At 43.3% G+C, this 26,611-nt stretch overlaps 1 protein-coding gene across 1 annotated transcript in view; it reads left to right on the plus strand.

The window, feature by feature from the left end:
• Nucleotides 1-26,611, plus strand: part of LOC124612933 (glutamate-gated chloride channel-like) — a 156,036-nt gene that overhangs the window by 115,624 nt on the left and 13,801 nt on the right. Inside the window, exon 8 of the mRNA XM_047141435.1 lies at nt 5,206-5,340. Within this exon, the coding sequence (XP_046997391.1) occupies nt 5,206-5,340 (135 nt within the window). The remainder of the gene's footprint in view (nt 1-5,205; nt 5,341-26,611) is intronic.

Consider the following 26,611-nt stretch of genomic DNA (forward strand, 5'->3'; position numbering starts at 1 on the left):
GGTGTACCAGTTTCTCTGGCTTTTCAGTGTACGTAAAATCTATTCGCAGTTGCGAATACGAACAGCTATCAGCTGCATAAGGGAATGACAACAGTGAAAAATTGTGCCGAATTGGGACTCGAACGCGGATTTCCGCCTTACTCGAGCGGTCACCTCAACCGCTGTGGTTATCCGTACAGGACTCACGGCCGGACCCAAACTTTCAAATGTCGTCGGTCCTGTGTCACAATCTATAGTTCCCGTACAGGGGAGGCCATTTTAATTGAATGTCGCTGCCTGATATCGGCAGATACATACGATAGTACAGTGCTTACGTTGTTAAGAAGAACAGTGCAATGTTCCTTAGGACTTACGTGCATGTCCGAAGGAACATTGTATCCTTTTTCTTAATGACGTAGGCAGTGCACTATCGTGTCACGTTACAGTAGGAGCTCAGTTGTTCGTAAAATTACGTAACTGTAATATTTGTTATACGTTAAATATGTATTGACAGTAATTTTACAGTTCTCTTACTATGATGTTATATGTTTAGAAAGGATAACAGATAGAGAGGAATGATGTTACATTCCTCTGGCTGGATTTCGACGTAGGCTATCTTCAGTCATTATGTGTTATTTGTTTTGAAATTTTTATCTCTTTTCGTGTTCCCTTGTTTCAATAAAGTATCTTGCGTAGAATTTGTGTTTAAAATCTGTGCGTTCGTTTAATACTTCTTGTGGATAGCTTCTCACGCGTATACAAATTTGTAATAGTGCGTAGCATACCCAAAAGTTCCAGTGTGATCGTTTTTGAAGAACTCAAAATTGATATACACATGAGAAACTACCCACAAGAAAAATTATACGAACATACAGGTTTTAAACACAAATTCTACCTGAAAAGCGGTGTTGAAATACTGGAACACAGAATGGGATAAAAGATAGCCTACGTCGAAACTCAGCCAGTGGGAAATACATCATCACTGTCTATTTGCGTATACTTTGTAAACATACAACATCAGAGAACAGAACTGTCAAATTAGTGGATAAACATATGAAATATATAACAAATATTACAATTAGGTAATTTTATGGACAAGTGAGCGCTGACAGCTACGTGACAGTTTACTATCGACGTAATATAAACGTCAAGTTCACCTAGACGTCGATACCAATACATAATCAACCACATGTGCAAGACGTATTATGTATGGTATGAAAATGATCGTACCAACATTGCATGCTCATGTTGCTGATATGATGATGAAAGCCGAAACAGATCTGTCGTGAAATATAGACCAATAATTACGATGAAGCTATTCTGGACGTTCTTGATACTAATATTACTTACGGAAAAGACTCATGCGATACACAGTTCAACGCTGAGGGAATGGGTGGGCGCTATAATACCAACTAAGGTACGCAGTTGTGATGAAATATCACTAAATGCTGAATCGATTCTTTCGCAGAACTGGAGTGTACTCACGCTTCTTGTTCGTAGTCTTTTTCACAGTCGGACCACTCAAGACTACTGATCATCAATTCGTGAGCATAATTACGATCTTACTAGATCAGTCCATGCGGCGTGGCACAAATGTGAGCTTATATCACGCACAATTCAGCTTAAGTTTTGCATTAAACGTACCGTTGGCACTATATCGCGGCACACACGTGTACGCGTATCATTACTGGCTACTGTCTAATACTTGAATCAACATTCTGGAGGCGCATCTCACTCTATGGCTCCGACGAATGATTCAGCCACTGTTAATCTTTCACACTGAGTCCCAACTCTCCCTTTACGCGCCAACCGCTGCAGCTTATGTGACGTAACAAATGCAACACTAACGGTGCTAAAGCGACTCTCGATATACACGATATGTAGCTTACAACGTGACCGTTGGTGTTCTGTGTGAAAGATTTTGCTAGCTTGTAGTATAGAAGAACGAAACTACTCTACCAGTGAATAACAAGCATTCGAGAATAATTGGAAAATGAAGATTTGCCATTATTTAAAAAAAAAAAAAATTGAACGGGACTTCATCCAGGCGGCTGGCTCTTTCATGTTACTCAGAGTAAACGAGTAAATGATTTCGCAATGATACGAATTAATAAAATCTCCTTTAGCTTTGAGTTGCACCAACTGCTTTGATTTCCAGGAATATTTGCTCAGTTGACCTAAGCTGCTGTCAGGTGTGTATTGACCAGCAAAAACAGGGCAACTCGTGATGCCTGTGAAGCACGTTAAACAAATCAAAATACTCGACGTAAACAAAGTATAATGTAAGTGTCGCTATAGTTACATCGGGCAAATAGTGCGAATTGTGGAGGAACGCCGGACAGAAAACTAAAGGAATTTACGTGTACGGTATTCCGAAAAATCACCCGTAGAAGAACAAATATTATTAAATGGACGCCGAATTGCATTTGACGATACATCTGCCATTACAGGAACGAACTGTTTCTGAAGTAGCATTATGGAAGAAGTAATTTACATTAAAAACTGAGGCGACCGCAATAACGACGTACAGGATCAGCCGAATTACAAGTGGGCGCGGTGGCTGCGGAATGTAACTATTGCGTTATTTGGCAAATAAGTGAGCACTAGTGACGTCTTGTTACCACTTGGTAATGCGCAAGGAGTATACGAGCGAAAGCTCATGGTGGTCTATCCACTTACCCGGAAACCAGAGAAGATTGCCGGCCGGTGTGACCGAGCTGTTCTAGGCGCTTCAGTCTGGAACCGTGCGACCGCTACGGTCGCAGGTTCGAATCCTGCCTCGGGTATGGATGTGTACAATGTCCTTATGTTAGTTAGGTTTAAGTAGTTCTAAGTTCTAAGGGACTGATGACCTCAGATGTTACGTCCCATAGTGTTCAGAACCATTTGAACCAGAGAAGATTTTATTAATGCGCTCCGAGCGTTCAGGAGGATTTCCCAAATGGCGGAAAAAGTGAAAAGAGCGAACAATTTGCAAAACAGTGAAGTGCAGTGACGTAGTTGTGAAGTTAGCATGTCTAATTGGTCTATGGAGCGTTCAATTTGTATTCTAAGTAGTGATATTAACTGGATTCATTCAACCCCATGAAGTAGATTGAGGTATTTCTTAAAGGATAAGGAACGATACTGGTTTCTAAAGCATACATTAATCTCCAGGAGAGGGATGTGATAATTACTTATTGCCTCATTAATGCTATCAAACGAAGCAGTTTCAAGTCCCTGAGAATATATATAGTGGAGCTCTTTTACTTAATTACGCAGTAGTAGATGAACCATATCTCTCAGAAAAATGAATGACCTCCGATGTATTTCCTGCTTGAGGAGTCCTTGCAACTATTATTACAGTGCTTTTCAGCAAATTACTCTCGCATTTTGCGAGATAACACATTTACACTGCCTGACAAAAAAAAGTGAAACACATGTGGAAGTTATGGTCGGATAGCATCATGATTTCTTTCATGTGGGTACCATTGGTATTTATGTAGGCCCTAAGTGCAAAGAGTTGAAATACTCCCTGAAGGCAGAACAGCCAAAAGAGTGCGTTAGTTATGTCTTGGAACGTGTTGTTACAAGACCTGGTATGATATATAAGGGTTATGGGCAGTGTCAGATATTGAGTTTCCATGTGAAAGACACGGAGATGCAACGTAATCTTGTGAAACACAGTTATCAGCACCTGACAGAGTTCAACAGGCACCTGCTTGTGGGAACGTGTAATATCCAGATTTGTGGGTTATGTGACAAGTGGGAGTGCGTGGAAACGTGAGAGCAGCCTGACTCGACGTGAATGTGCCGGTCGGCTAAGTCTGACCACCAGAAGGGAGGATCGTCTTAATGTGCACCAAGCACGTTGCAGCCCAGTTCACACCTTCGCTTGTAGTCGAGAACAGGTGATGGACTCCCCGCAACTTCTGTGTCATATCGCACCATTAGTGCTTAGGCTGCCATTAGCAACACAGCAAACATCACCGCATTTGGCGGTGTATAGTGCCTTGAGGCGGGGTGCATGGATTGTTAATTAATGGCGTCGCACTGTGTTCAGCGACGAATCGCGGTTCTGCACTACTCCGGATGACTATCGTCGGCTAGTATGGCGACGACCTAGGGAGACGTCCCATTACTCCAATGCTCAACAGCGTCGAGTATGACCCCAGTCACATCCGGTGGTCATTGAGGAACTATGACGACACAACGGTATGCCAAGGGCAGCCTGTGCCTTCATGTGTTACCGCTCATGCGACAGTATCGCCGTACCATCTTTCAACGGAACAGCACTCGTCCACAAGTGGCGTGTGTCTCTAGTCGTGCGCCAGCTGGCCTCAGGAGAGGATACAAAGGCATTGTCACACCCTCCCCAACAGAATCAGTGTACATATCCAGGCCAGAAGAGGTGCAACGTCATAATGATAAGTGGGCTCATACTGCCGAGTTCTGTGTAAACTTGATTTGATTTTGTAATCACTGAAATAACATCACATACACGTTCAACCCATGAAGTTTCATTTAGTTTCCACCTCCCCATCTGGGCGATTCACTTTTTTTGTCAGGTAGAATAGTGATAAAGCACTTCCCTGATCGACTGACTAGCCCTCGGTTTCATTGCTATTGATCTGTTGTGACACTACACGATGAGGCAAGATTAGTAGGTAGGTACACCCTCCATGTTCATTCGGTGTTGATGGACGCATTGTTGTCACCACAGTTGACGGTACTATACTATTCTTACCAACAACCTACTACAACTGTGCTGTGACGGATTTGCACAGCATTATCTGGGCATTAACATTTGAACAGTCATCATCTGTAGCTGCAAGACCTGATGTTAAAATAACTGCAAAAGAAAAACAGCTGTTGCAGTAACCAGTTCTGGCGCATTATCCATAAGTTAGCCCGTATAGAGATGGTTATGAAAATAGCGAGTCCAGTATCCCAAGTTTGTTCGTAAAGAAAAATGTTTTAAGAAAGTATTGTAAAACCTCACGCTGATGAGAGTGGTTTTGGAGGCTCAAAAATTGTAATACGCAGTGTCAATAAATGGCTTCAACCTTAACAATACGTAATGCACCGAGAAGGACATTCGTAATATAGTTATACATTTACTCGTTATAAAAGAAAAACGAAGTTGCTTATGCTACTTAGTGATATATTTTTCTGTTTGGTTATTATAATGCTGAAAATTTTGAGCATACATTAGGAGAGAGCTGCTGCAGATTGTGCGATTTGCAGATGGTTGGACGACTGAAGACCTGGTGTTCATGTGGAAAGACGGCGACCCGGTGCAGGTGGTCAAGAACCTGCGCCTTCCACGCTTCACGCTAGAGAAGTTCGTTACTGATTACTGCCACGCCAGGACAAACACAGGTATCACCGTATTCTTTGCCTTCTAAGTACTGAAAAATATGGACCGACTTTAGAGAAATATTTAGCATTAATGCTTCTCGAAACCTTATCATAAGTCACATTTTCCGTTTATGGATCTCACAAAGAAATACGTTCTCACTATTTTAAGCTAACTGCACTGTTTTGCCCTTTATAAACAGAGTTTGTATTCACATGATTCTGATCCTCTTTACTTGATCCCCTCGTCTGACAGTTCTTTTTCTCTGGATTCCTTGTTTGCCAACCTCTGTTATAAGTTATCCTTCCAGATGTTTAGTCTTCCTTTCCTTATATACAGTTCGAACAAGACAAATACAAACAGTTGTAGGAAAGAGTGGAGTTCTTATTCCTTTAGAGCCGCGTGGTCTCGGGCGCCTTGTCACGCTTCGCGCGGCAGCCCCCGTCTGAGGTTGGAGCCCTCCTTGGGGCATGACTGTGTGTGTTGCCCTTAGCGTAAGTCAGTGTAAGTTACATTAAGTAGTGTGTAAGCCTAGGGACCGAAGACCTCAGCAGTTTGGTCCCATAGGAATTACCACAAATTTCCAATTTCCATTCCTTAAGACAATGCTCATTAGTTACGAATAAAGTAAATATTTCCATTTCTTGTTTCCTTCATTTTTCTGTCATATTTGAGGTCTCTAGTTCCCATAAACGCTTATGAATTCTAATTGAATCTGGTCGAGCATATAAACTGATACACCGAGGTGCCAAAGACATAGGACAGCGATATGCATATATACAGATAACATTAGTATCACGTGCACAGGCTGTAAAAGGGCAGTGGACTGGCGGAGCTGTCACTGCACTCAGGTGATCCATGTGAAAAGATTTCCGACGTCAGACTCTGAACACGGGAGGGTAGCTAGAACTAGACGGAAGGGCATTCCATTTCGGAAGTCGATAAGGAATTCAATAATCCGAGATCCATAGTGCGAGGAGTGTGCTGACGATACAGTATTTCAGGCATTGCCTCCCACCACGAACAACGCTATACAGGGAGCATGGCTCAATATTTCTGCAGGGGTCTTCTAACGACTTGCTGAGCCCTTTGCAGATGGAGTTGCTGCACTACTCCAGGCAAAAGAAGGTCCGACACGATACTGGGAGGTATCCCATGAATTGTGTCATGTGCTGAAGATACAGAATTTCAGGCATTGCTTCTCACCACGAACAACGCTATACAGGGAGCATGGCTCAATATTTCTGCAGGGGTCTTCTAACGACTTGCTGAGCCCTTTGCAGGTGGAGTTGCTGCACTACTCCAGGCAAAAGAAGGTCCGACACGATACTGGGAGGTATCCCATGAATTTTGTCATGTGCTGAAGATACAGAATTTCAGGCATTGCTTATCACCACGAACAACGCTATACAGGGAGCATGGCTCAATATTTCTGCAGGGGTCTTCTAACGACTTGCTGAGCCCTTTGCAGGTGGAGTTGCTGCACTACTCCAGGCAAAAGAAGGTCCGACACGATACTGGGAGGTATCCCATGAATTTTGTCATGTGCTGAAGATACAGAATTTCAGGCATTGCTTCTCACCACGAACAACGCTATACAGGGAGCATGGCTCAATATTTCTGCAGGGGTCTTCTAACGACTTGCTGAGCCCTTTGCAGGTGGAGTCGCTGCACTACTTCAGGCAAAAGAAGGTCCGACACGATACTGGGAGGTATCCCATGAATTTTGTCATGTGCTGAAGATACAGAATTTCAGGCATTGCTTCTCACCACGAACAACGCTATACAGGGAGCATGGCTCAATATTTCTGCAGGGGTCTTCTAACGACTTGCTGAGCCCTTTGCAGGTCGAGTTGCTGCACTACTCCAGGCAAAAGAAGGTCCGACACGATACTGGGAGGTATCCCATGAATTTTGTCATGTGCTGAAGATACACAATTTCTGGCATTGCTTCTCATCACGAACAACGCTATACAGGGAGCATGGCTCAATATTTCTGCAGGGGTCTTCTAACGACTTGCTGAGCCCTTTGGAGGTGGAGTTGCTGCACTACTCCAGGCAAAAGAAGGTCCGACACGATACTGGGAGGTATCCCATGAATTTTGTCATGTGCTGAAGATACAGAATTTCAGGCATTGCTTCTCATCACGAACAACGCTATACAGGGAGCATGGCTCAATATTTCTGCAGGGGTCTTCTAACGACTTGCTGAGCCCTTTGCAGGTGGAGTTGCTGCACTACTCCAGGCAAAAGAAGGTCCGACACGATACTGGGAGGTATCCCATGAATTTTGTCATGTGCTGAAGATACAGAATTTCAGGCATTGCTTCTCATCACGAACAACGCTATACAGGGAGCATGGCTCAATATTTCTGCAGGGGTCTTCTAACGACTTGCTGAGCCCTTTGCAGGTCGAGTTGCTGCACTACTCCAGGCAAAAGAAGGTCCGACACGATACTGGGAGGTATCCCATGAATTTTGTCATGTGCTGAAGATACACAATTTCTGGCATTGCTTCTCATCACGAACAACGCTATACAGGGAGCATGGCTCAATATTTCTGCAGGGGTCTTCTAACGACTTGCTGAGCCCTTTGGAGGTGGAGTTGCTGCACTACTCCAGGCAAAAGAAGGTCCGACACGATACTGGGAGGTATCCCATGAATTTTGTCATGTGCTGAAGATACAGAATTTCAGGCATTGCTTCTCATCACGAACAACGCTATACAGGGAGCATGGCTCAATATTTCTGCAGGGGTCTTCTAACGACTTGCTGAGCCCTTTGCAGGTGGAGTTGCTGCACTACTCCAGGCAAAAGAAGGTCCGACACGATACTGGGAGGTATCCCATGAATTTTGTCATGTGCTGAAGATACAGAATTTCAGGCATTGCTTCTCATCACGAACAACGCTATACAGGGAGCATGGCTCAATATTTCTGCAGGGGTCTTCTAACGACTTGCTGAGCCCTTTGCAGGTGGAGTTGCTGCACTACTCCAGGCAAAAGAAGGTCCGACACGATACTGGGAGGTATCCCATGAATTTTGTCATGTGCTGAAGATACAGAATTTCAGGCATTGCTTCTCATCACGAACAACGCTATACAGGGAGCATGGCTCAATATTTCTGCAGGGGTCTTCTAACGACTTGCTGAGCCCTTTGCAGGTGGAGTTGCTGCACTACTCCAGGCAAAAGAAGGTCCGACACGATACTGGGAGGTATCCCATGAATTTTGTCATGTGCTGAAGATACAGAATTTCAGGCATTGCTTCTCATCACGAACAACGCTATACAGGGAGCATGGCTCAATATTTCTGCAGGGGTCTTCTAACGACTTGCTGAGCCCTTTGGAGGTGGAGTTGCTGCACTACTCCAGGCAAAAGAAGGTCCGACACGATACTGGGAGGTATCCCATGAATTTTGTCATGTGCTGAAGATACAGAATTTCAGGCATTGCTTCTCATCACGAACAACGCTATACAGGGAGCATGGCTCAATATTTCTGCAGGGGTCTTCTAACGACTTGCTGAGCCCTTTGCAGGTGGAGTTGCTGCACTACTCCAGGCAAAAGAAGGTCCGACACGATACTGGGAGGTATCCCATGAATTTTGTCATGTGCTGAAGATACAGAATTTCAGGCATTGCTTCTCACCACGAACAACGCTATACAGGGAGCATGGCTCAATATTTCTGCAGGGGTCTTCTAACGACTTGCTGAGCCCTTTGCAGGTCGAGTTGCTGCACTACTCCAGGCAAAAGAAGGTCCGACACGATACTGGGAGGTATCCCATGAATTTTGTCATGTGCTGAAGATACACAATTTCTGGCATTGCTTCTCATCACGAACAACGCTATACAGGGAGCATGGCTCAATATTTCTGCAGGGGTCTTCTAACGACTTGCTGAGCCCTTTGCAGGTGGAGTTGCTGCACTACTCCAGGCAAAAGAAGGTCCGACACGATACTGGGAGGTATCCCATGAATTTTGTCATGTGCTGAAGATACAGAATTTCAGGCATTGCTTCTCATCACGAACAACGCTATACAGGGAGCATGGCTCAATATTTCTGCAGGGGTCTTCTAACGACTTGCTGAGCCCTTTGCAGGTCGAGTTGCTGCACTACTCCAGGCAAAAGAAGGTCCGACACGATACTGGGAGGTATCCCATGAATTTTGTCATGTGCTGAAGATACAGAATTTCAGGCATTGCTTCTCATCACGAACAACGCTATACAGGGAGCATGGCTCAATATTTCTGCAGGGGTCTTCTAACGACTTGCTGAGCCCTTTGCAGGTGGAGTTGCTGCACTACTCCAGGCAAAAGAAGGTCCGACACGATACTGGGAGGTATCCCATGAATTTTGTCATGTGCTGAAGATACAGAATTTCAGGCATTGCTTCTCATCACGAACAACGCTATACAGGGAGCATGGCTCAATATTTCTGCAGGGGTCTTCTAACGACTTGCTGAGCCCTTTGCAGGTGGAGTTGCTGCACTACTCCAGGCAAAAGAAGGTCCGACACGATACTGGGAGGTATCCCATGAATTTTGTCATGTGCTGAAGATACAGAATTTCAGGCATTGCTTCTCATCACGAACAACGCTATACAGGGAGCATGGCTCAATATTTCTGCAGGGGTCTTCTAACGACTTGCTGAGCCCTTTGGAGGTGGAGTTGCTGCACTACTCCAGGCAAAAGAAGGTCCGACACGATACTGGGAGGTATCCCATGAATTTTGTCATGTGCTGAAGATACAGAATTTCAGGCATTGCTTCTCATCACGAACAACGCTATACAGGGAGCATGGCTCAATATTTCTGCAGGGGTCTTCTAACGACTTGCTGAGCCCTTTGCAGGTGGAGTTGCTGCACTACTCCAGGCAAAAGAAGGTCCGACACGATACTGGGAGGTATCCCATGAATTTTGTCATGTGCTGAAGATACAGAATTTCAGGCATTGCTTCTCACCACGAACAACGCTATACAGGGAGCATGGCTCAATATTTCTGCAGGGGTCTTCTAACGACTTGCTGAGCCCTTTGCAGGTCGAGTTGCTGCACTACTCCAGGCAAAAGAAGGTCCGACACGATACTGGGAGGTATCCCATGAATTTTGTCATGTGCTGAAGATACACAATTTCTGGCATTGCTTCTCATCACGAACAACGCTATACAGGGAGCATGGCTCAATATTTCTGCAGGGGTCTTCTAACGACTTGCTGAGCCCTTTGGAGGTGGAGTTGCTGCACTACTCCAGGCAAAAGAAGGTCCGACACGATACTGGGAGGTATCCCATGAATTTTGTCATGTGCTGAAGATACAGAATTTCAGGCATTGCTTCTCATCACGAACAACGCTATACAGGGAGCATGGCTCAATATTTCTGCAGGGGTCTTCTAACGACTTGCTGAGCCCTTTGCAGGTGGAGTTGCTGCACTACTCCAGGCAAAAGAAGGTCCGACACGATACTGGGAGGTATCCCATGAATTTTGTCATGTGCTGAAGATACAGAATTTCAGGCATTGCTTCTCATCACGAACAACGCTATACAGGGAGCATGGCTCAATATTTCTGCAGGGGTCTTCTAACGACTTGCTGAGCCCTTTGCAGGTGGAGTTGCTGCACTACTCCAGGCAAAAGAAGGTCCGACACGATACTGGGAGGTATCCCATGAATTTTGTCATGTGCTGAAGATACAGAATTTCAGGCATTGCTTCTCACCACGAACAACGCTATACAGGGAGCATGGCTCAATATTTCTGCAGGGGTCTTCTAACGACTTGCTGAGCCCTTTGCAGGTCGAGTTGCTGCACTACTCCAGGCAAAAGAAGGTCCGACACGATACTGGGAGGTATCCCATGAATTTTGTCATGTGCTGAAGATACACAATTTCTGGCATTGCTTCTCATCACGAACAACGCTATACAGGGAGCATGGCTCAATATTTCTGCAGGGGTCTTCTAACGACTTGCTGAGCCCTTTGGAGGTGGAGTTGCTGCACTACTCCAGGCAAAAGAAGGTCCGACACGATACTGGGAGGTATCCCATGAATTTTGTCATGTGCTGAAGATACAGAATTTCAGGCATTGCTTCTCATCACGAACAACGCTATACAGGGAGCATGGCTCAATATTTCTGCAGGGGTCTTCTAACGACTTGCTGAGCCCTTTGCAGGTCGAGTTGCTGCACTACTCCAGGCAAAAGAAGGTCCGACACGATACTGGGAGGTATCCCATGAATTTTGTCATGTGCTGAAGATACAGAATTTCAGGCATTGCTTCTCATCACGAACAACGCTATACAGGGAGCATGGCTCAATATTTCTGCAGGGGTCTTCTAACGACTTGCTGAGCCCTTTGCAGGTGGAGTTGCTGCACTACTCCAGGCAAAAGAAGGTCCGACACGATACTGGGAGGTATCCCATGAATTTTGTCATGTGCTGAAGATACAGAATTTCAGGCATTGCTTCTCATCACGAACAACGCTATACAGGGAGCATGGCTCAATATTTCTGCAGGGGTCTTCTAACGACTTGCTGAGCCCTTTGCAGGTGGAGTTGCTGCACTACTCCAGGCAAAAGAAGGTCCGACACGATACTGGGAGGTATCCCATGAATTTTGTCATGTGCTGAAGATACAGAATTTCAGGCATTGCTTCTCATCACGAACAACGCTATACAGGGAGCATGGCTCAATATTTCTGCAGGGGTCTTCTAACGACTTGCTGAGCCCTTTGGAGGTGGAGTTGCTGCACTACTCCAGGCAAAAGAAGGTCCGACACGATACTGGGAGGTATCCCATGAATTTTGTCATGTGCTGAAGATACAGAATTTCAGGCATTGCTTCTCATCACGAACAACGCTATACAGGGAGCATGGCTCAATATTTCTGCAGGGGTCTTCTAACGACTTGCTGAGCCCTTTGCAGGTGGAGTTGCTGCACTACTCCAGGCAAAAGAAGGTCCGACACGATACTGGGAGGTATCCCATGAATTTTGTCATGTGCTGAAGATACAGAATTTCAGGCATTGCTTCTCACCACGAACAACGCTATACAGGGAGCATGGCTCAATATTTCTGCAGGGGTCTTCTAACGACTTGCTGAGCCCTTTGCAGGTCGAGTTGCTGCACTACTCCAGGCAAAAGAAGGTCCGACACGATACTGGGAGGTATCCCATGAATTTTGTCATGTGCTGAAGATACACAATTTCTGGCATTGCTTCTCATCACGAACAACGCTATACAGGGAGCATGGCTCAATATTTCTGCAGGGGTCTTCTAACGACTTGCTGAGCCCTTTGCAGGTGGAGTTGCTGCACTACTCCAGGCAAAAGAAGGTCCGACACGATACTGGGAGGTATCCCATGAATTTTGTCATGTGCTGAAGATACAGAATTTCAGGCATTGCTTCTCATCACGAACAACGCTATACAGGGAGCATGGCTCAATATTTCTGCAGGGGTCTTCTAACGACTTGCTGAGCCCTTTGCAGGTCGAGTTGCTGCACTACTCCAGGCAAAAGAAGGTCCGACACGATACTGGGAGGTATCCCATGAATTTTGTCATGTGCTGAAGATACAGAATTTCAGGCATTGCTTCTCATCACGAACAACGCTATACAGGGAGCATGGCTCAATATTTCTGCAGGGGTCTTCTAACGACTTGCTGAGCCCTTTGCAGGTGGAGTTGCTGCACTACTCCAGGCAAAAGAAGGTCCGACACGATACTGGGAGGTATCCCATGAATTTTGTCATGTGCTGAATATACAGAATTTCAGGCATTGCTTCTCATCACGAACAACGCTATACAGGGAGCATGGCTCAATATTTCTGCAGGGGTCTTCTAACGACTTGCTGAGCCCTTTGCAGGTGGAGTTGCTGCACTACTCCAGGCAAAAGAAGGTCCGACACGATACTGGGAGGTATCCCATGAATTTTGTCATGTGCTGAAGATACAGAATTTCAGGCATTGCTTCTCATCACGAACAACGCTATACAGGGAGCATGGCTCAATATTTCTGCAGGGGTCTTCTAACGACTTGCTGAGCCCTTTGGAGGTGGAGTTGCTGCACTACTCCAGGCAAAAGAAGGTCCGACACGATACTGGGAGGTATCCCATGAATTTTGTCATGTGCTGAAGATACAGAATTTCAGGCATTGCTTCTCATCACGAACAACGCTATACAGGGAGCATGGCTCAATATTTCTGCAGGGGTCTTCTAACGACTTGCTGAGCCCTTTGCAGGTGGAGTTGCTGCACTACTCCAGGCAAAAGAAGGTCCGACACGATACTGGGAGGTATCCCATGAATTTTGTCATGTGCTGAAGATACAGAATTTCAGGCATTGCTTCTCACCACGAACAACGCTATACAGGGAGCATGGCTCAATATTTCTGCAGGGGTCTTCTAACGACTTGCTGAGCCCTTTGCAGGTCGAGTTGCTGCACTACTCCAGGCAAAAGAAGGTCCGACACGATACTGGGAGGTATCCCATGAATTTTGTCATGTGCTGAAGATACACAATTTCTGGCATTGCTTCTCATCACGAACAACGCTATACAGGGAGCATGGCTCAATATTTCTGCAGGGGTCTTCTAACGACTTGCTGAGCCCTTTGGAGGTGGAGTTGCTGCACTACTCCAGGCAAAAGAAGGTCCGACACGATACTGGGAGGTATCCCATGAATTTTGTCATGTGCTGAAGATACAGAATTTCAGGCATTGCTTCTCATCACGAACAACGCTATACAGGGAGCATGGCTCAATATTTCTGCAGGGGTCTTCTAACGACTTGCTGAGCCCTTTGCAGGTGGAGTTGCTGCACTACTCCAGGCAAAAGAAGGTCCGACACGATACTGGGAGGTATCCCATGAATTTTGTCATGTGCTGAAGATACAGAATTTCAGGCATTGCTTCTCATCACGAACAACGCTATACAGGGAGCATGGCTCAATATTTCTGCAGGGGTCTTCTAACGACTTGCTGAGCCCTTTGCAGGTCGAGTTGCTGCACTACTCCAGGCAAAAGAAGGTCCGACACGATACTGGGAGGTATCCCATGAATTTTGTCATGTGCTGAAGATACAGAATTTCAGGCATTGCTTCTCACCACGAACAACGCTATACAGGGAGCATGGCTCAATATTTCTGCAGGGGTCTTCTAACGACTTGCTGAGCCCTTTGCAGGTCGAGTTGCTGCACTACTCCAGGCAAAAGAAGGTCCGACACGATACTGGGAGGTATCCCATGAATTTTGTCATGTGCTGAAGATACACAATTTCTGGCATTGCTTCTCATCACGAACAACGCTATACAGGGAGCATGGCTCAATATTTCTGCAGGGGTCTTCTAACGACTTGCTGAGCCCTTTGGAGGTGGAGTTGCTGCACTACTCCAGGCAAAAGAAGGTCCGACACGATACTGGGAGGTATCCCATGAATTTTGTCATGTGCTGAAGATACAGAATTTCAGGCATTGCTTCTCATCACGAACAACGCTATACAGGGAGCATGGCTCAATATTTCTGCAGGGGTCTTCTAACGACTTGCTGAGCCCTTTGCAGGTGGAGTTGCTGCACTACTCCAGGCAAAAGAAGGTCCGACACGATACTGGGAGGTATCCCATGAATTTTGTCATGTGCTGAAGATACAGAATTTCAGGCATTGCTTCTCATCACGAACAACGCTATACAGGGAGCATGGCTCAATATTTCTGCAGGGGTCTTCTAACGACTTGCTGAGCCCTTTGCAGGTCGAGTTGCTGCACTACTCCAGGCAAAAGAAGGTCCGACACGATACTGGGAGGTATCCCATGAATTTTGTCATGTGCTGAAGATACACAATTTCTGGCATTGCTTCTCATCACGAACAACGCTATACAGGGAGCATGGCTCAATATTTCTGCAGGGGTCTTCTAACGACTTGCTGAGCCCTTTGGAGGTGGAGTTGCTGCACTACTCCAGGCAAAAGAAGGTCCGACACGATACTGGGAGGTATCCCATGAATTTTGTCATGTGCTGAAGATACAGAATTTCAGGCATTGCTTCTCATCACGAACAACGCTATACAGGGAGCATGGCTCAATATTTCTGCAGGGGTCTTCTAACGACTTGCTGAGCCCTTTGCAGGTCGAGTTGCTGCACTACTCCGGGCAAAAGAAGGTCCGACACGATACTGGGAGGTATCCCATGAATTTTGTCACCTCAGTGTAGTTAGTGCCTCCGCCAACAGTAGTCCACTATCCTCTCGATTATGTATTCATATATTTTGTATTTCTCTCGCAATACGTTATTCCCTCCACCTCCCCTGCCACTATCGTTGGAGTTAGTTGAAATGGATGGGACATGTTCACTACCGCCTGATTTAGAGTGAACTGTGATCCTATTCATGACCCCGTTGACGGAACGCTATTTGACTCAAGCTCGAGACAACGGCGGAATATAATTTTGATTTTGATTTGTTTGGTTCTTTATTAGTTTCGAACTCTTGACGTTACAACCATCTTGTGTGTACACATTACACAAAACACACGTTGAGATTAACTATATTAATTAAGACACAGGTTATGTAATGGCAAAGTGAATTTAAAAACAAATTTCTCTATAGCAACATAATAATTATTGATAAAGTATCATATTACAATGTAAACAGTGCAATCATAACCCTTCATTAACTGATGTTAGATTATTTTCTATCTATGTATATCGTTAGTGTTATTATTTTGAACGTGCACTAAATGTATAAATTCGTTTTGTTCAGATATTTTTTCACTAGATCAAAGATGGCAACAACTCCTGATCGAAAGAAAGTGCTGATGGATACAAGGAAAGGTACATCTTCCGCTATCAGATTCTTCATTGTGTTTACCTGCGGAATTCTTTGTAGACGGCAAGCAAATAGCAAAGTGTTTGACACTGACAGTTGCTTCTTTCCACACTCATACTAAAAATGTGTTTTTGGCGGAAGAAGGGGGTAAAAATGGCTTGGAAAATTCCAGTAATTTAGTCTCATCGTTATTAAACTGGAGATGCTTCTTCTGCTGTTGTTGGTTTTGTGGAACCAAGGTTTCGGTGGTATCTCATAACTGCTACGTAGTGACTGCTATTTAATTCCAGTTTTATGGCCAAAAGAAATTAGTGTGACGTTTAATGATGCTACGAAATTCTGTGTAGGGTAATTTTATTTTTGAGTGTACCCCATATAATTTTGCTTACTCCGAAAATGAAACAATCCATTAGAAAACCAATGTCTGCAGAATCACGAAACACCTAAGAAATACTGAAAAGAGGAAAAGGACCACACAATAAGCGAAAGACACATAGGATCCCGACAGCAACCATCGTCTTGCTCTTCAGGTTGTACTAACAGGAAAAAAGTAGAGAGCTGATGGGAGAGACGCCACACATGACGCAAATGACGTTGTTGCATGTAGCTATGGTTGGTGAAAGGTTTAAATCCGCGAGACGGGAAACCAAATCAAACAGTATGGATACTCTATACACTAGGGAGGAACCGAACCTGTACATCTAGATATACAATGAAGCGGCAGAAAAACTGCTATTGGTATACGTATATAAATAAAGAGATATGTAAACAGGCATAATACGGCGCTGCGGTCTGCAACGCATTTATAAGACAACAAGTGTCTGGCGCAGTTGTCAAATCTGTTACTGCTGCTACAATGGCAGGATATCAAGATTTAAGTGAGTTTGAACGTGGTGTTATAGTCGGTGCACTTGTGATGGGACACAATATCTCCGAGGTAGCGATGAAGTGGAGATTTTCCCGTACGACCATTTCACGAGTGTACCGTGAATATCAGGAATCCTGTAAAGCATCGTATCTTCGACATCACTGCAGCCAGAAAGAGATCCTGCAAGAACGGAACCGGACCATCGATGACTGAACAGAATCGTACATCGTGACAGAAGTGCAACGCTTCCGCAAATTGCAGCAGATTTCAATGCTGGGAACGCTCAACAACTGTCAGCGTGAGAACAATTCAACGAAACAACGTTGATAGGGGATTTCGGAGCCGAAGGCCTACTCGTGTACCCATGATGACTGCGCAACACAAAGCTTTACGCCTCGCCTGGGCCCGTCAACACCGAAATTGGACTGTTGATGGCTGGAAACATGTGGCCTGGTCGGACAAGTCTCGTTTCAAATTGTGTCGAGTGGATGGACGTGTACGGTTATAGAGACAACCTCATGAATCCATGGAACCTGCATGTCAGCAGGGAACTGTTCAAGCTGGTGGAGGTTATTTAATGATGTGGGGCGTGTGCAGTTGGAGTGATATTGTATCCCTGACACGTCTAGATGCGACTCTGATAGGTGACACGTATGTAAGCATCCTGTCTGATCACTTGCATCCATTCACGTCCATTTTCGTTTCCGACGGACTTGGACAATTCAAACAGGACAATGAGACCCCCCACACATCCAGAATTGCTACAGAGTAGCTCCAGAAACACTCTTCTGGGTTTAAACACTTCCACTGGCCACCGAACCAGCCAGACTTGAATATTATTGGGCGTATCTAGGATGCCTTGCAACGTGCTCTTCAAAAGAGAACTCCACCCCCTAGTACTGTTAAGGTTTTATGGACAACCTTGCAAGATTGATTGTGTCAGTTCCACCCAGCACTACATCAGACATTAGTCGAGTCGATGCCACGGCGTGTTGCGGCACTCCTGCGTGCACGCGGGGTTCCCACACGATACTACGGAGGTGCACCAGTTTCTTTGGCTCTTCAGTGTAATTGGATAATTGTTTTGTAACGGATTTTCTTATTTTGATAACATCTTAGGTTTGCTATTTACAAACTGTGCTACGGAACGTTATTCAACAGACAGCGTGGGGTTGAAGATAACCTAATTACTTTTTCGCTTTATGTGAGTAATGGCCGGTCATCAGTTTGTTGTTGTTTATATGGTCTTCAGTCCGAAGACTGGTTTGACGCAGCTGTCCATGCTGCTCTATCTTGTGCAAGCTTCTTTGTCTTCGAATAATTACTGCAACCCACATCCTTCTGAATATGCTCATTGTATTCATCACTCGGAGGACGTCGTTGTCAGGAGAAAGAAAACTGGCGTTCTATGGATCGGAGTGTGTAATGTCAGATCACTTAATCGGGCAGGTACGTTGGAAAATTTTAAAAGGGAAATGGATAGGTTAAAGGTAGATATAGTGAGAATTAGTGAAATTCGATGGCAGGAGGAAAAGGACTTCTTGTCAGTTGAATACAGAGTTACAATATCAAATAGGGGTAATGCAATAGTATGTTTAATAATGAATAAAAAATAGGAAAGCGGATAAGCTTCTATGAACAGCATAGTGAACGAATTATTATAGCCAAGATAGACATGAAGCTCACACCCACCATAGAAGTCCAATTCATATGCGAACTAGCTCCGCAAATGAGGAGCAGATTGAGGAAATGTATAATGAGTTAAAGAAATTATTTAGATAGTTAAGGGAGACGAAAATTTAATAATCATGGGGGATTGGAATTCGACAGTAGGAAAGGAAAGAGAAGGAAAATTAGTAGGCGAATACAGACTGGGGAAACGAATGAAAGAGGAACTTGCCTGGTAGAATTTTGCACAGAGCCTAATTTAATCACAGCTAACAGTTGGTTTAAGAATCATGAAAGAAGGTGGTATACGTGGAAGAGAACTGGAGACGCCGGAAGGTTTCACATTGAATTATAATGGTAAGACAGAGATTTAGAAACCAGGTTCTAAATCTTTCGGATTGATTTATAATGGTAAGACAGAGGTTACGAAACCAGGTTCTAAATCTTTCGGATTGATTTATAATGGTAAGACAGAGATTTCGAAACCAGGTTCTAAATTGTAAGGTATTTCCAGGGGAAGATGTGGACTCTGACCACAATTTATTGGTTATGCTGATTAAAGCTGAAGAAATGCAAAAAGGTGGGAATGTAAGGGGATGGGACCTGGATAAACTGAAAGAACCAGGTGTTGTATAGAGTTTCAGACGGAGCTTTAGGGAACGATTTACAGGAACAGGCGAAAGGAATACAGTAGAGGAAAAATGGGTAGATTTAACGAATGAAGTAGTGGAGGCAGCAGAGGATCAAGTACGGCTAGTAGAAATCCTTGGGTAACAAGGAGAAAAGGAGAAAATATAAAAACGCGCTAAATGTAGCAGACGAAAGGGAATATAAACGTCTAAAAAATGAGATCGACAGGAAGTGCAATATGGATTTGCAGGAATGTCTAGAGGAGAAATGTAAGGATGTAGAAGCATATATCAGTAAGGGTAAGATAGAGGCTGCCTGCAGAAAAATTAAAGGGATCTTTGGAAAAGAGAGAACCACCTGTATGAATAACAAGAACTCAGATGGAATATCAGTCCCATGCAAAGAAGTGAAAGCAGAAAGGTGGAAGGAGTGTATAGAGGATCTCCACAAGGAGATGTACTTGAGGGCAATATTATGGAACTGGAAGAGTAAATACATGAAGATGAGAAGGGAGATATGATACTGCGTGAAGAATTTGGCAAAGCACGGAAAGACTTGCGTCGAAACAAGGCTCCGGGAGTAGACAACATTTCGTTAGAGCTGCTAATAGCCTTGGGAGAGTCAGCCATCTGGTGAGCAAGATGTATGAGACAGGCGAAATACCCTCAGACTCCAAGAAGAATATAATGATTCCAATTCCAAAGAAAGCAGGTGGTGACAATCGTGAAAATTACTGAACTATCAGTTTGATAAGTCACGGTTGCAAAATAATAAAACGAATCCTTTACAGAAGTATGGAAAAACTGACAGACGCCGACCTGGAGGAAGAGCAGTTTGGATTCATGGGAAATGTAGAAACACGGGAGGCAATACTGACCCTACGACTTCTCATAGAAGATAGGTTAAGGAAAGGTAAATCTCCGTTTATAGCATTTGTAGACTTAGAGAAAGCTTTTGATAGTGTTGACTGGAATTCCCTCCTTCAAATTTTAAAAGTGGCAGGGGTAAATACAGGGAGCGAAAGGCTATTTACAATTTGTACAGAAACCAGACGACAGTAATAAAAGCCGAGGGGCATGAAAGGGAAGCCGTGGTTGAGAAGAGAGTGAGACAGGGTTGTGACCTATCCTGGGTGTTGTTGAATCTGTATATTGAGCAAGCAGTAAAGGAAACAAAAGAAAAATTTGGAGTGGGAATTAAAATCCATGGAGAAGAAATAAAAACTTTGAGGTTTTCCGACGACATTGTAATTCTGTCAGATACAGCAAAGGGCTTGTAACAGTAGCTTAACGGAATGGACAGTGTCTTGAAAGGAGGAGATAAGATGAACATCAACAAATGCAAATCGAGGATAATGGAATGTAGTCGAATTAAATAAGATAATGCTGAGAGAATTAGATTAGGAAACGCGACACTTGAAATAGTAGATGAGTTTTACTACATGGGAAGCACGATGGTAAAAGTAGGGAGGATGTGAAATGTAGACTGTCAATGGTAAGAAGAGTGTTTGTGAAGAAGAAAAATTTGTAACATCGGGTATAGATTTAAGCGTCAGGAAGTCCTTTTTGAAAGTATTCGTATGGAGTGTATGGAAGTAAAACGTCGACGTCAAACAATTTAGACAAGAAGAGAATAGAAGCTTTTGAATTGTGGTTCTACAGAAGAATGCTGAAGATTAGGTGGGTAGATCAAGTAAACAGTGAGTAGGTACTGAGTAGAGGTGGGGAGAAGAGAAATTTGTGGCACAATCTGAGTAGAAGAAGGAATCGGTTGGTAGGACACATTCTGAGGCATCAAGGGATCACCAATTTAGTACTGGAGGAAATCGTGGGCCGTAAAAATCGTAGAGGGAGAACAAGAGATGAATGCATGCAGAAAGCAGATCCAGAAGGATGTAGGTTGCTGTAGTTACTCGGCGTTAAAGAGACTTGCATGGGGTAGAGTCGCATGGATAGCTGCATCGAATCACAAAAACAACATACCATCTTCATACAGTTAAGGCTAACCGGCTATTGACCTCCTTCTGTGCGGATGCACACGTATTGCCCGAACTCTTATGGGTCTCGGTCAGATTGTCTGCCGTGAGTTATGAGTGTAATGGGCAGGGGCACTACGAATGTAGTGTGTGGACATTAAGTTGGGAATATGGGTCTCACGGGGAGCGTGCAAGGGGTGACTACCTGCAGTCGCACTATCCTCTGTGCCCTCGGATTGATAGAGCATCTGCCATATAAGCAGGAGATCCTGGGTTCCAGTTCCGGTAGGGGCACACATTTTCAACTGTCCTCCTTAATGTGTATCAACGCCTGTCGACAGCGTAGGATCTTGATTTAATTATCATTTCAAAACAACATTCATCTCTTGATCTCTCTCTACAAATTTTACCTTCCACACTTCCATTCAATAGTAATTGGTGATACCTTAATGTCTCTAAATGTGTCCTATCAACTGATCCCTTCTTCTAGTCAGATTGTGCCGCAAGTTTCTTTTCTCCCCAGTTCTGTTTAGTACCTCCTCATTAGTTACGCGATCTACCCACTTACTCACCAGCGTTCTTCTGTAGCAAACACATTTCAATGGTTTCCATTCTCTTCTTGTCTGAAATGGTTATCATTTACGTTTCACTTCCATACATGGCTACACTTTATACAAATACTTTCAATACTTTCAGAAGAGACTTTCTAACACTTAAATTTATATTCTATATTAACAATTTTCTCTTCTTCAGAAAAACCTCTATTGCCATTGTGAGTCTTCATTTAATATCCTCTCTACTTCAGCCATAATCGGTTATTTTTCTGCCAAGTTAACAAAACTCGCCTACTACTACCACCCATATAGTAGAGCTGCAAGCCATCGGGAAAAATTACGGCTCTGCTTTTCCCTTGCTTTCAGGCGCTCGCAGTTCCAACACAACGAGGTTGTTTTGGTTGATGCTAAAATGTCATACCAGTCAACAATCTAGATTGTTGCCCCTGCAACTACTGAAGAGGCTGCTGCCCTCTTCAGGAGCCACACATTTGTCTGGTCTCTCAACAGATACCCTCCCGCTGCGGTTGCACCGGCTATCCGTATTGCTATCCGTATCGGCTATCCGTATCGCTGAGCGCGCAAGACACCCCACCAACGGAAAGATCCATGGTTCATGGGGTAGAACTCATTTTTGAATTACTGCCTATCCAGAATTGTAACATACTGTTTCCATCGTAACAGTATATACCAGAAGATAGAATTACTTTATTCTGATACCGATCGTAAACAATAAAACTTTATTAGTTAAACCATTGTTGGGGTTTTATTTATTTTGTGGGAAGTCGACCTGTACGGTTGCCGTTGCTCTGCGAAAAGAACTCATTTGAGAATAGTTTCTGTGTCTGAAATACAAACTGAGGTGTCTTCTTTTAACCGATATATTGGTATTCTACATCTTCTGTACGAGCTTGATAGCGAATATTTGCTAACCTCAGACCAATGATTTTCTCTATCGAGCTAAGTAGCTGTTTTCTTTCTGTTGTGAAATTTCAGATCCCCTGTATGAACACTATTGTTTGCTAAGCCATTCCTAATTCTGAGAAATATTTATTTGCTCTTTGTCATATACCTTACGTATATCCAAAACTCACCAATTAATGTTCCTTTTCGTTCACAACCTTTAAGTATGTTAATAAATTATCTATTTTTGCTTTTCTCTCTTGAAGTTAATTTGAGACTTTTGCAGATGTTTTCTTGACTCCAGTCACGTTTAAAGCTTTTTCTTTATCATTATATTCAGAGTTTTCACTTTCTAAGATGATAGTGCTGTTGGTCAATAAGATTCAACAGTTGAAGGATTTGTTGGGCTTCAGTACAGGAATAATAACATGTGTGGTTCAACTTTTTATCTGGTTTTCCTGGACGATACTTTATTCACTATTTGCAATAAGAAAATGATGGCTTTTTAAGGTAAATAGCTGAACATTGGGTAGCGTATATTGTCAAAGACAGGAGTCGTACTGGAGTTCAATGAATGAATTGCTTTCTGTATTTCCTTTTCCGTAGAAAGAATTGAAAATGGTTCTTCACGTATTATTGTCTGATAGTAGCTATGATTTATCTGGCATAGCTGGTGGCGCAATTTTATCTACAAAGTTTTTTCCAAACTATGCAAAATTAACAGCTTTTGTAGTTGAGCTCAGTTATTTACAGGGAAACTTTCAATTTCTTAGATACGTTCGTCCCGCATCTATTTCTAACGTGGTGCACTGTGCCGTCCATGACGTCCTATTTCCTTTTTCCAAAATCTTCTTCACTAAGGCGTTAATGATTCTGTATTTCTAGTAATTATCTAACTTCTGATGATTCCTATACCACATTAATAAAGAAGACATCGATCTATAGTCCCTCGAAGCTATGTAATATGTATTTCATGGTTGAACTGTACTCACAACAATGCATTTCTGTTAATTCTATTTTTGTTTGTTTCTGTATTTGCCAAGTAAATATTCAGACTAATTTTGAAAGCGACGTGAGCCTACCGTATAAGTTATAAAGTCTCAGTTGTTGTCAGGCAGAAGAAAAGGGAAGAAAAGTGTAACATTGATAATTGATCTTCTTCTTAGTGACGAAGCAGTTGTTGTCGCTGAATAATTACTCAGTACTTTTAGATTGCCAGCTGTGGCTCCTAATATTTGGGTTCTATGTGCATCGTCCATTCCACATCACCATGTATGACGGTGTGCGCTGAAGTCCTTGCTTGTTAATAATGGAAGGTACAATGGCGTGAAGAAATTGTGACATTAAAAAATGGAACATCGAGTCAGCAACGCTGCTTGCAAGATGCCAAGTTTGCTTGGTCTGCTTTCTCGTTTCCCCAAACTACCATATGTTGTCGTACCCAACATAGTGGTACATATTTCCCATGCTCTTCAAGAAGATAAAATGTATCTTATAATGACTGAATCATTTTCCAGGTGGGTACATCTGCAGTAATGCTATTTGGGTATTATAAGGTGCTTAGGGAATCCGAGCAAATAGAAATTTTTGCTTTGATGACGCCTCATCTGTTTCGAAGCCTTTACGTTACCTCGGGATGCTGCACTAAATATAATATATTCATTGGGAAGGCGAAGCATGAAGACATAGAGAATACGATTGAAAAGCGAAGAGGGTCTCCTAACTTCGAATCAGCCACATCCATCTCTAAAAAAAGCGTTTCTTCCCATGGATCTTAAACAGTCTCGTTGGCCATGGTCCATTGTTGAAGTAGGAGGGACTTCAGACGTAGCCCAAGGAAGTTCGTTGTGACCCTTGTTGTTCATTTGCCACCTTGATGAACTAACAGAGAATATTAATAGTTAACTCGTAAATTTCTCAGGTGATGGAGTTGTCTGTAATCAATTACTATGCGAAAGACGGTGCTCAGATATCCTAAATTTAGGAAAAGATTAATAACTTGCGATACATATTTAGAAATGTGAAATTGTGTCCTTCGAAAAACGAAGAAAAGTATTATCGCTCTACTAAAATACCAATTAATAACAAGATCAGTGAGTCAGCTTATCCACGTTCCTGGCTGTAGCAATTTACAGGTAAAAAGGAAACAATAATCTGATAGGTAAAAGAGGTGGCAAACTTTAGTACATTGGGAAAATGCAGTGAGCAAGGAAAATGGAAATTGCTTACAAAATACTCGTGTCATCCACCGATAAAACTGCGCAACTCATTTCAAACGGGATTAACAAGGGATATTAAGCGAAAACAAAGCAGGGCAACACGAGTGGTCACAAGTATGTTTGAATCACGAGAAAGCGCCAAGAAAACTCTGAACAAATGTCAAGCGGCAGACGCTTAAAGACAACCGTAAACGAAGCCTACTTATAAAAGTTCCAACTGCTAATATTACAGGAGGTATCACAGAATGTACTGCAGCCTCCTACGTACATGTCCCATATGGACCGTGAAGACCAGGCTACTCACAGCGGGCGCAGAGGCATTTAATCGGCTATTCCTTCCTCGCTTCAGACGAGAAGGACTCTTAATAAGTGACACAATGGGAAGTTGCTCTGCCATACCCCGTGAGTCGGAAAAGTTTCGAGATTGAATTCATAAAAGAATAGAGAAAGGTTAGCATGGTGGTTTTAATGGTTCGGGTTTCTATGTAAATTCCCCCCTCCCACTTGAGTACACCGGACAGAATGTTCATATAACCAAGTGAAATCGTGAAATTGACAAGAAACTCTTGCTTTGGGAAATTATTCAGCTCGCGCGTCACATGGGGTCGTATGAATAAAACGGAGAATGTACTTTGTTCTCGGAATTTCGGAGAACATGCTCAAGTTCGCATGAGTAAAGCGAGACGGAGAATATACTCACTTGAGAATCTTGTTAGCTTGAGTAAAAGAGTGACAGAAGTTGCTCATCGCGAAAAACATTCTCCGATATCATGTCAATACAGGCAGAGAAGTTTCTTACAAACGGAGAGCATTCTCCGTTTTTTGAAATGAGCTCTGTAGTATACTTCGAGCTGAGTAAGTTCCGTTGTGGTTCAGTTTTATCGAGCTTTTGCTAGTGAAACTGGCAGAATTTATGTTGCTTGGAAGAAATAAAATCATATATACACAGCCCAAAGAAATACAGAAGAGAGCTACTGTAGACGTTTATACAGGTTTAGCAACAGAAATACTATTTGGCTAGTGAACTTCCTTCCCGAAAATCATTAAAGAATCGCGGGTGATGTTTCAAAGAAGCTGAAATGAAAATATTTTCGTGCTATTCAGCAGACCCAGGTTTTCTGACTGGTGTTGGAGAAGACTGGTATGTACCAGACAACTGTGTCAGTAACATTTTCAGCTTTTCAGCATCATTTTTTCCCAAAGCTTAAGTCTTATATTTTGTTAAGTTCAGAATAAGTATGTGGATCAGAAAAATGAGGAACTAGTTGATTACAAAATTAGCGATATGTTTCTCGTATTGAAACCGCACGGACGACTGCTTCAGTACTTGGCACGTGTGCGGACCACTACGTGTAAGCTTTAACCAAAATTATCTCGTGTTAGAAAACTCTGAATGAGTTCCGGTTTGGAGTAGAAGGAAATGTGATATATGCTTACGATTTCATCCGCATACTGTGTTCACCTCTCTTCATTAGCAGAAAAGATTCCCGTATATTTAAAATTCTGTAGCATCTTCAGAAAATCATTTTCGTAAATTGTCTTATTAATAAGTCGTACTAACTTGTTGTCGCACATAAAACTAAAATCTAAACATAAAACAACTCTTACAGAACACATTGATGCCAGTTATATATTTGTACACTGAATAATTTATATGTTTA

This window comes from Schistocerca americana, chromosome 1, assembly GCF_021461395.2.
Source record: "Schistocerca americana isolate TAMUIC-IGC-003095 chromosome 1, iqSchAmer2.1, whole genome shotgun sequence".
Classification (NCBI taxonomy): domain Eukaryota; kingdom Metazoa; phylum Arthropoda; class Insecta; order Orthoptera; family Acrididae; genus Schistocerca; species Schistocerca americana.